Source organism: Stegastes partitus, unplaced genomic scaffold (assembly GCF_000690725.1).
Source record: "Stegastes partitus isolate 25-593 unplaced genomic scaffold, Stegastes_partitus-1.0.2 Scaffold184, whole genome shotgun sequence".
Taxonomy (NCBI): Eukaryota; Metazoa; Chordata; class Actinopteri; family Pomacentridae; genus Stegastes; species Stegastes partitus.
The window spans coordinates 549,464-562,798 of NW_007577915.1; the positions used below are offsets into that span (position 1 = coordinate 549,464).

Sequence of the window (13,335 nt, forward strand, 5' to 3'; positions counted from 1 at the left end):
ACACACACACACACACACACTCGGTTGTATCCACATACCACAGTTGACTGGTTCTGCTGAGTCAGGCCTTTTTTTTTCCTGCCTCTCCTTTCTGCTCATCTCAACTGTAGCAGCTCAGGAATGTTAAAAGTGAAACATGACAGTTGCACATTCCTCTTTGCCATTTTCACTCATGCATTTGTCCACATGAGTGTGTGTGTGTTTGGGTTTACACATGTGTTTGTGTGCGTGTATCTGTGTGTTGGGGTGATACGGTTTCACGGAGCTGGATTCTCAGGAGACACATGGCTTTTGTAGTGGTCTCAAGAGACACTACAAATAAAGTGAGTGGAAGTTAGAGTGTACTCCAGCAGAGCCAACTTATAGGCTGTGTGATCTCGTGCCCATTTGCTGTCCTCAGACAGCAGCTCATATTCCCCTGACTCATGGGAGGTGTTGGGCTTTTGTCAACGTATCCGGAGCATAAAACTAAAAATTCAGAACCCCTTCAGCGATGATATGTGCACTAGTATCTGCTGCTTTTTGACAGCATTTTATATATTTACCTTTATCTCTTCTGGCTAGCTTTTGTGTTTTTATTATTTTGCTGTCCAAAAGTGGATTTGGACTTTTGACTCTTGTTTTTTTTTATTTTATTTTATGTCCTCTCTCAATATATGTTGTTCAGCCCATAAATCAGATCCCCATTGCTCACCGCCTCCTGTAGCACCGTGTGATGGATGTACCCTATTGAATTGGTTTTCTGTCCCTCCCAAAATGGCTTAATAGCTCTGACCTTGGAAGAGGTCTCTGCTCTCGATGCTAAATAATTCAACAGTACAGAGTGACTGTCTGAATTGCTCTTTTCTTTCTGCCTCGCAAAGACATCACCAAACTCTCTCTACCTGACCCACCGCTCGGGAAGAGCCGCAGTGTGTTAGGCTGATCAATTTTGCATGGTTCCTTTTGGAGTGAAGCACTCCTAGCCATTTAATCTGAGACAGCACAGGCGGCAAGGTGCGAGCAGCGGAACATCTTATGGAGGCAGGAGAGGCAAACGAGGACAGAACAACAGGCCACAAGGTCATATGCCTGCGTGGAGCCCGAGTTGTCTGAAACTATGAATAGCTGCAGGGAAAAAAGTACGGGGCTTAGTCATGGGTTTGTGACTTGTACAATGTCGACAGTGTAAAAAATACTCACACATCTATGAATTCTTGCCCAGAGGACACGGCTCGAAGCGTCACGGTCACAAGGTTGTGAATAATAAAAACCGTAGAACGAGAATGTCTGTTTTTCTTCTCTAAAAGTCCCTGTTTTACCCCTTTCAGGCTACGCCTTCCTGCTGTTCCAGGAAGAGACCTCCGTTCAGGCCCTGATCGACGCCTGCATCGAGGAGGACGGCAAGCTTTACCTGTGTGTATCCAGTCCCACCATCAAAGACAAACCGGTGAGTAGCAGCATTCATGTGGTTCTGTTCAGTTCATTTTTATTTATGTGGTGTATAAGTCATGTCAGGGTGCTTCACAAAGTAAGGTCAGACTATAAAATATTTTATTATAGAGAGAAACCCAACAAATTCAACAATCCCCTTTGAGCAAGCAATAAAGTACAATCCAACCGAAACTGGGAATAAGAACACAGTTGTTCATAGATAAGAAACTGTACCAATAGTCGACAGCCGTGCTGGTGGTTACAGACTCTCCACCTACTTGTATGATTTTAACTGTTTTCTTTCTTAAATTTTCTACAAATACCCTGATAGCATCATCTTGAATTCAGTTGGCCGACATCATCTTATAATGAAAGTCAGCCGTAATTCAGTCATAAACCAAAGCACTGGACAAACTAATCATTTTGACCCAGAGAATAAATCCTTTGGGGACAGTGAATATGTGACCAAATGTCACAGCAGTTTATGAGATATCTCAATTTAAAAAAAAAACTTTCATTTCCATGTCTACAAAGAAGCAGCAGCATGTTCTGCACATTAGCAAAGCAACAGGAACACCGGTGCTCCATGTGTCTTAACACATATGTACACAGTCACTTTAGTTGCATACTTTGAACCCAGAAAACTAAACTTGAACAACACTTCTGTTTTTGCTCCCATTTTTCATGAACTGAACTCAAAGATCTGAAGCTTTTTCTATGCACACAAAAGGCCTATTTCTCTCAAATATTGTTCACAAATGTGTCTAAATCTGTTAGTGAGCACTTCTCCATCCACCTCACAGGTGTGGCAAATCAAGATGCTGATTGGACAGCAGGATTATTGCACAGGTGTGCCTTAGGCTGGCCACAATAGAAAGCCACTCTAAAATGCGCAGTTTTATCACACAGCACGATATCAACGATGTCACAAGTTTTGAGGGAGCGTGCAGTTGGCATGCTGACTGCAGACCAGAGCTGCTGCCCATGAATTGAATGTTCGTTTCTCTACCATAAGCCGTCTCCAAAGGCGTTTCAGAGAATTTGGCAGTACATCTAACCAGCCTCACAGACGCAGACCACATGTAACCACACCAGCCCAGGACCTCCACATCCAGCATCTTCACCTCCAAGGTCGTCTGAGACCAGCCAACCAGACAGCTGCTGCAAGAATGGGTTTGCATAACCAAAGAATTTCTGCACAAACTGTCAGAAACCGTCTCAGGGAAGCTCATCTGCCTGCTCGTCGTCCTCATCGGGGTCTCGACCTGACTGCAGTTCGTCGTCGTAACCGACTTGAGCGGGCAAATGCTCACATTCAGTGGTGTCTGGTACTTTGGGAGGTGTTCTCTTCATGGCTGAATCACAGTTTTTACAGACGGCAGACGGCAGACAACGGTTTACTGATGTCAACGTTGTGAATCGAGTGGCCCATGGTGGCGGTGGGGTTATGGACAACGAACAGAGGTGCATGTTATTGATGGCATTTTGAATGCACAGAGATGCCGTGACGAGATCCTGAGGCCCATTGTTGTGCCATTCATCCACGACCATCACATGTTGCAGCGTGATAATGCACGGCCCCATGGTGCAAGGATCTGTACACGATTCCTGGAAGCTGAAGACATCCCAGTTCTTGCGTGGCCAGCATACTCACCGGACATGTCACCCACTGAGCATGTTTGGGATGCTCTGGATACGATGGCGTTTTCCAGTTCCTGCCAATATCCAGCAACTTGGCCCAGTCATCGAAGAGGAGTGGAGCAACACAGGCCACAATCAACAACCTGATCAACTGTATGCAAAGGAGAAGTGCTCACTAACACAGATTTAGACACATTTGTGAACAATATTTGAGAGAAATAGACCTTTTGTGTCCATAGAAAAAGTCTTCAATCTTGGAGTTCAGTTCATGAAAAATGGGAGCAAGAACAAAAGTGTTGCGTTTGTATTTCTGTTCAGTGTATGTAGCACATGTAAGAAATAAACCGTTGCGCTGAAGACAACTGGATCGATTAAAACAGGAGCGCATCTGTTCCGTGGACGTATTAAAGCAATCTGGATACCAGACACAAAGATAGCAACCTCTCACTTGAATGAGAATTGCTCGCCTGGAAAATGAGCCAAAAAAGTTTTCTAGCTTCCAGGTTTGCTCCAGTGTTACATGGCTCACTGCACATGCTCATTAGTGTTTCCCCCGCAGTTCCTGCCCGCTTGGCCTCCAGACTTTACATTGGGATGACGACACAAGTAAAAGGCTCTCAGTTTTACAAATATAAACCTTCCGTGTATTAATAATTCATTAAAAACTAGTAAAGACCAACCTTGTTTGTAGTTTTAGGTGTTCTAACTGATGTCTCTTATGAAGGTGGCCTGTGGGGAAAATGCTTTGTGGGCCACAGCAGATTTTTTTTTGTTGCAGTACCACGAGGGACTTCTGGAGAAAAAATAGCAGCAAGGCTGAGTGCAGCGCCGTATCCAGCTGTCTTATACGTCTATGATCTGCTACGTCAGACACATGAGAAGTAGACAACTCAAAAATGTAGCTGAGACGTCTTTTGTGTAGAAACCCAGACATGGTGGTACAACAAAAAACTGTAGGGGATCACCAGACCTGTAGGGATGTGTGTTCTGGGCTCCAATAATGTCTCTACAAGGTTTCACTCCATCTAATAATTGTTGTGATGTTTCAGTCTGGACTAAAAGAAAACCTTCTAAATGACCACATTGTTTATTTCTCACATACGCAGGTCCAGATCCGTCCCTGGAACCTGAGTGACAGTGACTTTGTCATGGACGGCTCCCAGCCTCTGGACCCCCGCAAGACCATCTTTGTTGGGGGGGTGCCGCGGCCCCTGCGTGCAGGTAACTGACTCATATGAATGAGATATCTTTTTTTTTTTTTTTCCAAGCCCCCAAAGCCTCTAAATTGGCTTCATAACATTGGCTGGCATGGAGCGCAGAAGCCGGAGGCAATAATGAAAGTTCTCCCTGTGAGAAAGCAATCCTCTGCTTGGGTTTCCAGGAAGTGGGCCAAGTGGTCATCATGTTAAGAATTCATGGTGTAATGGAAGGCTCAGTCTTTCTGTTCTTGGGATAAACATTGCTGGCTTGTCTGCAATGTGACCCCTACTAATTATACCAGCAGTTTGAGACTGCTGCGCTGATGAATAGTGGAGGAGGCTGGATTTTTACATCAGTTAATAACAGCGTCACTCACAACAGTAAAACCTTTAGGATTTTTAAGTGGAACTGAAGGCTTTCAATTTGAGAACAAAGCCAGAGCAAAACAGTCTTTAGCTCAGACTAAAACTCTGCACAGAACTGTGTGCAGCACTAATCATCTCTCTCCCTCATGCTTTCTTCCCCTCTCTCTCTCTCTCTCTCTCTGCAGTGGAGCTGGCTATGATCATGGACCGGCTGTACGGAGGTGTTTGCTACGCTGGCATCGACACCGACCCGGAGCTCAAATATCCAAAGGGAGCCGGCCGCGTGGCCTTCTCCAATCAGCAGAGCTACATCGCTGCCATCAGCGCTCGCTTCGTTCAGCTACAGCACAATGACATCGACAAAAGGGTGAGCGAGTTCATGAGCTTCATTCACAGTCTCCCTCCTCTGGAAGAAAGCAGCGTCTCAACCACAAGTGAGGTTTTCGCAGTCATGTCAGCTGGAGTCCTCTCCCATGTATCAGAGCTTTCATTATAGTTGGGTTTTCAGCCAACTGCTCAGCACAGCCTACAATAACGGAAGGCCATGCCTGGCTGTGTAATCACTATGGCCTTTGGCTGCCGGAGTCCCGACAGATGTTTCAAGTTGCAGACACATAGGGTTGGGTTAATTATAGTAGTTCCCTATACATGTATATCCACTCGGGCTGTGCTGCAGCCTGGTTATTTTAAGCACGCCGGCCAATTGCAGCACGACAGATCGTGACCAAGAGAGACTGGTAGTCAGCCAGGAAGCCGAGCCTCTGCAGGGCGGGGCGCTCCACCCCACCTCAGCTATCACCATCTATCTTCAGTGGGGGTTGCGAGTGGCTTTATTATGACTGGAGCTGGATGGCACGCAGAATAATGCTCAGAAACAACACAACACTGAGGAAAACATCAAAGGGAGCGAATAAAGGCATCACTTTAAACTGGGACACAAGAGAAACATGTATTTTTTTCACTCTTTAGGCGAGTTAATTGGGAAGGAGCCCTCATTCTGTGCTGTGTTTGGATATTTTATTGCTGCCTTCACGTGGTCAGCGACAGACAGGACTTCTGCTGCCAGAGTTAACACTTGTAAAGAATCTTTGTTCGTTGCAAACCGCAGAAAGTGGGGCACAAGTGGAGTGCATTCTTGAGATTCGTGGGATCAGTGTGGTATTGGCGAGGATGCCAGTTGTCGCCACTTTCTGTTTTTCCTCTTCTCTCGCCTTCAGCGTGCACAATTCCATTAACTGTAAATGGATCTTGATGATAGGACGTAGAAGCTAATTATCCGTGGTCAGCTGCGTGTCCGCCGAGCTGATTGGTATTTAATAGCGTGGCAGCGCGGCCGTTCGCGTCTGGCTTTCTCCTCGTTTGTCTCGTGCGAGCTTGTTGCTCTCAGCAGTGCATTGTCGTCGCCGAGTTCAGCCGAGGAGGACGCTCTCCCGCTGTTGAAGGATTTGATAACCTTTCATTTTGTGGCCACGCTATAACAAGGTTAGCATCCACCCCTGCCTGCTCATACGCTGAGGCGTCTCCATGGCGACTGAGCTCCCGGTTCTTGTCTCCTGGCTTAGTGGTCAAACTCATTTCGCTGCTGGACGGGAGGATACCTGCCTCGATCTGGATGGCTTTAGTTTAGAGAGCGGCGCAGATTTCAGCCTGCGTGGGGTATGATGGTGGACGATGTTTAAAGGAAACATCTGGATGAACCCAGCTGTTACTTGTACAGGTTTTGTAGTGTGTTGACCTGATACAAAAGAGTAGCTCCAAAGTGGATGAGAAGACGATACCAGTCACATAATACAGCGTTTTAAGATGTTTGTCTGGATCCAGTGAGCAGCCCAGTTGTGCAGGAGTCGTCTCACCCGACTGACATTTCACTTAAAACACCTTTTAAGAGTGAATATGAGGTTTATGGATCTAATGAGGATTTCATGTGTGTGTGTGTGTGTGGGTGTGTGTGTGTGTGTGGATGGGCAGCACATGTGACCAGTTTATGTTACCCTTTAAATCCGGTGTACGCAGCATTTTTTTTTAACATAGTTGGGGATAAATTCTTTACTGACCTTTTAGAATGTTGTAATTCCAGCAGTCTGGGAGGAAACTAGAGTTGTGCGCCTCCTCCTGGCTTCATGTTCAGGCGTTAGGAACCCACAGTGGAGGATGCTGGCCAATCACAGGTCTTTTCACCTAAACAGCAGCGCGGTCGGTAGGATGTGGTGCAGTCATGTGTCAGATGGAGGACTTTCAGCGAGGTGAGCGCGGGTCGAATCCAGCTACAGCCATGGATTCATGTCGCCTTTCAGCTCAACTGTCTTTGTGTGGCTGAAGTGCGTACTTGACTGCTGGTGTGAGGGACTTTTTCTTTTCTGCCGACTGCAGCTTTAATCCTGCATACAGGCCAACATTTCAGCCAGCAGCAGCTGAGCGAGCCGAGCACAGGCGTAGAAAAGTGCCCATTTAGGGCGCAATCCACATTCATCAGGGCTGACTGTGCTGCACTTGAACATGCCTGCTGAGCCGTGGCCCAGAATAAACCAACCTGCCCCCTCCTGTTCTCTTTCTTCCCAGGTGGAGGTGAAGCCGTACGTCCTGGATGACCAGATGTGCGATGAGTGCCAGGGGGCACGCTGTGGGGGGAAGTTTGCCCCCTTCTTCTGTGCCAACGTCACCTGCCTGCAGTACTACTGCGAGTACTGCTGGGCCAGCATCCACTCACGAGCCGGCCGAGAGTTTCACAAGCCACTGGTGAAGGAGGGGGGCGACCGCCCTCGACACGTGTCCTTCCGCTGGAGCTGAGGGGGGTCTGGAGTCGGCCCTGCCCCGGCGAACCCACACCCGGCCCCTGAAAGCCTCCTGCAGCCCGGGACAGCGCTGCGACCCCCACCCCCTCCTCCCACCGCCCCACCTGCTCCACCCTGTTCCCCACAAACACCTCATGAAAAAAGCAAAAAGGATCCCATCAGATAAACGAGACTTCCTTCATCCCACGTGGCTCTGAACTCATTGTCTAGTGCTCCCCTCTGATGAAGCTTTGTGGGGAAACGAAAAGTCCATCAGCTTAGAATTTGCACTTTGGCACTAAATCTCACTAAACACACACACACGGGACGGTTTGTCCGACACCTGGCTACTGTCAGTTCCCTGTTCTGTTGACTGGCTGGTGTGGTACGTCCTGCTGGACCCCCCCGCGCTGACACAGAGGTGGGATCTTACAAATATTTAAAAAAAAGTATATATTTTTTGTTTTGTACCTATCTATACATATATAGATAATTTAAATTTTATGTAAAAGGAGCATGCACTTATTTTCAAAAGCTGTAGTTATATTGCCCCTAGTAAAAAAAAAATAATTTACCAAAGGCAAATTAAATTCATGCATACAGAAAAGCAAAATAGGAGGCATAAGATGTAGCAAGATTTACCAACTATCCAGTAGTGCGGGCCCGTATCGCCCACCGTAAAGATAACACGGCTATATTCGCTCTCAATTCTGACTCTGAAAATATTAATACCTCATATGCGCAATCAGATTAGTTTGCTTTCGATTTCTAGGTCTTTATTTTTATAATAACATTATTTTTTAGTGTTATGTAAATGTAATGCTGCAATAGCTTTGCTGCTAAATCCATGGTATAAACACATACCATACGTACTTTATTCAGGCTAGGGTGTAAAAATAAATCGACGACAGAGAAGCGCCCGGTGTTTGACGAACGACGAGCCGTCGCAGGGGGACGGGGGGGCGCCCCGAGGTCCACGACGGCCAGCTCCGTGGGGGGTCGGGGTGGGTCGCCCCCTTAACTGCATGTTTATTTCAATCAGGTTGCTGCATGCAATAGACTTTTCAATATCATGTCTACTATTGGATTCTGCCCATGTTTGCACAACACACTTATAGACGTACGTTTGACTCGCACGAAACTGGACAGAAACAGGGAAGACTGGTCACACGGCTCCTCCTCGTCGCTGGGAGGGGGAAAAAAAAAAAGCAGAAAAAAGAAAAGAAACGTAATAATCACAAATCAAATTAAATGTAGGATTACCATTTAAAACTGTCTATGATAGGTGAAGTACTTTTTTGCAGTGATTGTTGATATAATTGTGCAATTTTTTATACCGTATGTAGTTAGGTCTGAGTATGCCTAGAACTGTGATTCGCTTTAACTGTCGTCAATGTCCGACATAGAAGTCCTGTGAAACTTCATAACTAGTGTATGCACACGTATATATGTTTCTCTTGTACACACACACACACACACACTTGCACCAGTATATACACACACACAGAAGCCTCTCGACACACACACACATGAACACACACTCGGACGGCTGTCTTTCTTACGCACACAAACAGGCCTACAAACAGCGAGTCTGATCCGAGGAGAAGACGCAACAATGTGAGCTTAAACTGAGAACTGAGGTCTTTTATTATTATGATTATGATTATTAATTATTACTATTATTATTATTATTTGTTCCACCGTTGACTAAAAACGCACGTTTACGTCCCAGAATGCAACCAAAGAGCTCACGTGTTCGACTTTTAGCGGAGCGGCTAACAGGCGGAGGAGCTGACGGTACGGCGGCGGTGCGTCGCTTAGAGGAGGAAAGAGGGCAGTTTGGCGAAGAGGAAGTTTTTTTTTTTTGTTTTTTGTTTTTCGGGGGGGCTGTAAAAAAAAAAAAAAAAGAGACATTGAAGCTACTGGAGACTTGAGGTTGATAAACTGAGCCCTGCACATGCTCTCACTATAAGCGGGTGGGGAGGGTCGGGGAGGCGGGAACGACGACGCCAGAACGACGCGAGCTTGGGGTTACCACATTTATCCAGATTTGTTTTTTTTTTTTCCTGCAAAGCTTGAAGTAATGAACCTGCTAAAAGAAAACAAAATGGTGGAAATCTATATATATATATCTATATTTTTTGTTTTTATCAAAAGATTATGGTGCGCAGTTTAAACAGGAGTGGGTGGGGTGGGGGTGGGTTGGGGTTATGGATGCAATTCATTAAGTATTGGCTGCTGAGGACAGGGCGGCTCTGGTTCTGGAGGGTCGGGATGGGTCGGCGGGGGGGCCAAGTTACACTGGTTATAGCAGTTTTGCGCACGATCCCAACCGGATCCGGCATCACTGCAAGTTAATGTGTGTCGCCCCCTCCCCCACTTTTATTTTTTTAATTTTTAATTTTTTTTTCCTTTCCGTGAGTTGTGATTGTCCTGTGCTGGCGCCCCGCAGTCCCTCTCCTCTTTCTTGTTTTAGTCGTAAACTGTTTTTTTTTTTTTTTCCCCCCTTTTCCTTTGTTTTCTTGTCCGACAAAAGCTAATTGAAACTAAGCAGAAGATACTTTTTTACTGATAAAAACAACAACAACAACAACAACAAAGGCTAACCATGAGTAATAATAAGCATCCCTATGAAAGTGAATTCTGGGTGTTTTTTGTGACATTTCTTTCCCCACCCGGACAGGTTTTCTATGTTTGTTCCTTCTCTATGATAGATATTTGTTATGCACTACTCTTTGTATCTGAACAGTTTTCAACAGTCAGCAGTTCTTTTTGTTAAAAGACGAAGAAAAAAAAAAAAAAGACAAAAAAAAAGACAACGATAAAGCGTGCTTTCTGACTGACAAGATCTTTTGCAATACCTCAATTTTGAAATATATTAGGAGAGAAACAGATATTTTCTAAGTAAGTTTATTCAGATGAAAAAAATATATATTAATTTAATTCTTCAAGAGAAATGATTTAACAGATGGTTGATTTTTTTTTAAATTTTTGTCATGCTTTTTTTTTTGTTTTTTTGTTTTTTGTTTTTTGCTCTTATTTTAAGAATTTATTTTTTTGGAAAAAGACAACAACTGAAGGAGCTTTATAACTAATATAACCACGTAGTTAGCGAGTCTACTTTATCGCAGTGGAAGCGAGGCGCGAGTGTCCCACTGGTCAAATTGGTCGAAACATCCGTGACGAGAAGAGCTCTTTAGGAAAAAAGAAAAAAAAATCAGACATCAGGTGCTCAGAGAGTTTAAACGAAAACCTATTTCCCACCTTTTTGTATATTTATAATCAATCATTTACTATGCTGACCAGAGTTGTGAAAGAGATCTTCTGTTCGTTATTTTTTTAAGAGAAGTTTTTTATGTTTCCTAAAAGTATGTGCTCCCTTTTGTTTTGTACAAAAAAAAAGAGAAAAAAAAGCAACTGATTGGTTAGCCTGACGCCGTTGGGAGTGTAAAAAATAATAAAGCGAGAGTCACTGGACAGCTGGAGGTAGAAAGAAAAGAATGTTATTTTTAACACAAAACAGACACAAGTGTTTTCACCTGTAACTTGACCGAAAGCCCCCAAGGTGCATCAATTGACTGGTGGCCTTTCTATTCACGCAAGACTTGAATTAGTCCCATTTTTTTAAAGGCTAAGAACCTTGATTCTTTGTTGTAATGTGCAATACTGTTTGTACTGTTTGTAGAAAAGAAGAAAACAAGAAAAAAGAGGCATAAATCTTTATTGCAGAATTATTTTCATTGCAAGCATTGTGATTCACTAAAAATCATTTTCTACTGTGTATTTACCTACTCTACCTGCTAGTACCTTCCAGTAGTAATGTAGCCTTTGTACTGAGAAATTTTCATTATTTTTTAGAAAGTTTTGCTAAAAAAGAAAAGAATTTAAACATATTTACATTTTTATTTCTTTATTTTTTTTTTCTTTTACAGACTTATTTCTCAACCATTAATAGTTATTTCTGGGGGAGACTTTCATATCTGGTCAATGTCATTAATATTATTTTGTATTTTTACTTGGAATAAATTAATTTTATGATGCTAATTCTTTAAAAAGTTTATTTTTTTTTGTTTGTTCACTTTTTTCATTTTTTTTTTTTGAAGCTGAGAAAAAAAACGACAACAACAACAACCTTTGTAATATTGTTACTAAAGTGTCTCGTTTCTTGAATTGCTAAAGCTTTATGTGTTAACTCGCTGATGTTGCTTACATTAGTGTGAAAATGATCTACGAAGAAAAAAAAAAGAAGAAAAAAAAACTACTCACAAAGAAACAGATTGGTGGTTGGTGATGTTTAAAGTGATTCGCAATGTATACAAATGAATGGGCAATAAAATAAAAATGGCAGAATGGAGCATACATGCAGTACGTTGTGATGTAATTGCGGAAGATGGACGACAGCGCTAACTGTTCTTGCACTGCTTCTGCTACTCCGACGCTACTGTATCCACTAACGCTACAATAACCGATCCTCACTTCCCTCGACAGCCTCGCCAACAGAAAACAGCCTCTCGGAAACCTGGTCTTTCTAAGTCGGTTCAGTCCCTGCAGAGCACACCGGAGTGATTGTATTTAAGTATGAATGTAAATGTAGAAATGCACTGTGTCAAGCAAAGATTGGAACGAGCATGTATGACCTGAAGAATATTAACTATCTATAGTCGGCGATGATCTAAAGAGTTTGTTTTTTTCTTCTTCTGCATTATATGCTGATCAGCCACAGCATTAAAACCGCCTTAATAATAATGTCTAGCTCCCCATGAGTTGGTCCTCATTGATGCCTGGTTGGGATCTGGGGAGTTTGGAGGTTGTGGCAACATCTGGAGCTCTTGGTCGTGTTCCTCAAACCTGACCCTAAACCCTTTTACCATGTGGTGGGGTACGTTGTCAAAGATGCCATGGAGGGTATGCTTGGAACAGCGTTTAGGTGGATGGTATGCATCAAAATAGCATCCATGTAAATACCAGGACCCAAAGCTTCCCTCCCAGCAGAACGTCGCTCTGTGACTAAACAATCGAGGCCTGACAGTGGTGTCAATGTTATGGCTGATCGGTGTGTATATGAATATTTTCCCTCCTAATTTTCTGTCGTACAAAAATAGTTTGACATTCTGAGAAATGATTGGAGATGATTGGCAGCACCGCCATGTCTGCATGCCATCTTAGACTGTTAGCTTAGCCTAGCATTTGCGTTCAGCTGTGGATTCCCTCTGTACAGCTGCAGCTTGGATTTTGTTGCTTTTCGGTTTTTGTATGAATTGAAGAAAGAAAACGTACATTTTGTGAGCTTCAGAGGTGATGATGGGGGACGGTGTAGACAAACCAAACCCAACTTCCCTCCTGCCGTTATGCTAGGCTACGCTAATTTGGTTGTGGTGAGTGTAATGAGAAGCCAGTCATAACATAAAGTTTGGGAACAGGCGGCTAGCTGAGCAAACAACACCAGACCTGCCAGAGCTCAACCAGTTTACACGGATTTCATTAGTTTTTAAAACAAACAAAAAGATGTTTCGGTGTTGGGATATTTTCTGGACTATTTCTTGGACGGGGTGGAGACTTCGTTGTCGTGCTACACATAACCCACAACACCACAATGTGTGGTTTTACACTTTTAATCAGTAGCTGTGTTTCCGTCGCTAAAGCTTTATGGAAACGGAAAAACTAAATCAACCAATTTCGCAAACTAGTTTTTATGTTTGCTGGAGGTGATTTTGAACTTTTTTTTAAAGAGTTGATAAATGGGAGATGGACACCCGTTTTTTTTAAATAAGTTGTGATGACGCGAATGTTGATGCTGATTCCATTTCTTTTGTTGTCTTCGTTCGAAACATGGCCCATGCTAGCTTAAAGAATAATTACAGCTTTCCCAATTAAAACAGCTCTCTATTTTTTATTTAGTGTTTTTTAACTTCCTTTAGCGTTTTGTTTCCGGCTCCTTCTACTCT

At 43.7% G+C, this 13,335-nt stretch overlaps 1 protein-coding gene across 4 annotated transcripts in view; it reads left to right on the plus strand.

The window, feature by feature from the left end:
* Window positions 1-11,444, plus strand: part of cpeb3 (cytoplasmic polyadenylation element binding protein 3) — a 48,265-nt gene extending 36,821 nt beyond the window's left edge. For all 4 annotated transcript variants that reach the window (XM_008280177.1, XM_008280174.1, XM_008280175.1 and 1 more), the window contains 4 exons: window positions 1,311-1,429; window positions 4,161-4,275; window positions 4,805-4,986; window positions 7,179-11,444. In XM_008280177.1, the coding sequence (XP_008278399.1) occupies window positions 1,311-1,429; window positions 4,161-4,275; window positions 4,805-4,986; window positions 7,179-7,406 (644 nt within the window). In that variant the 3' untranslated portion in view covers window positions 7,407-11,444. The remainder of the gene's footprint in view (window positions 1-1,310; window positions 1,430-4,160; window positions 4,276-4,804; window positions 4,987-7,178) is intronic.
* Window positions 11,445-13,335: the final 1,891 nt, after the last annotated feature.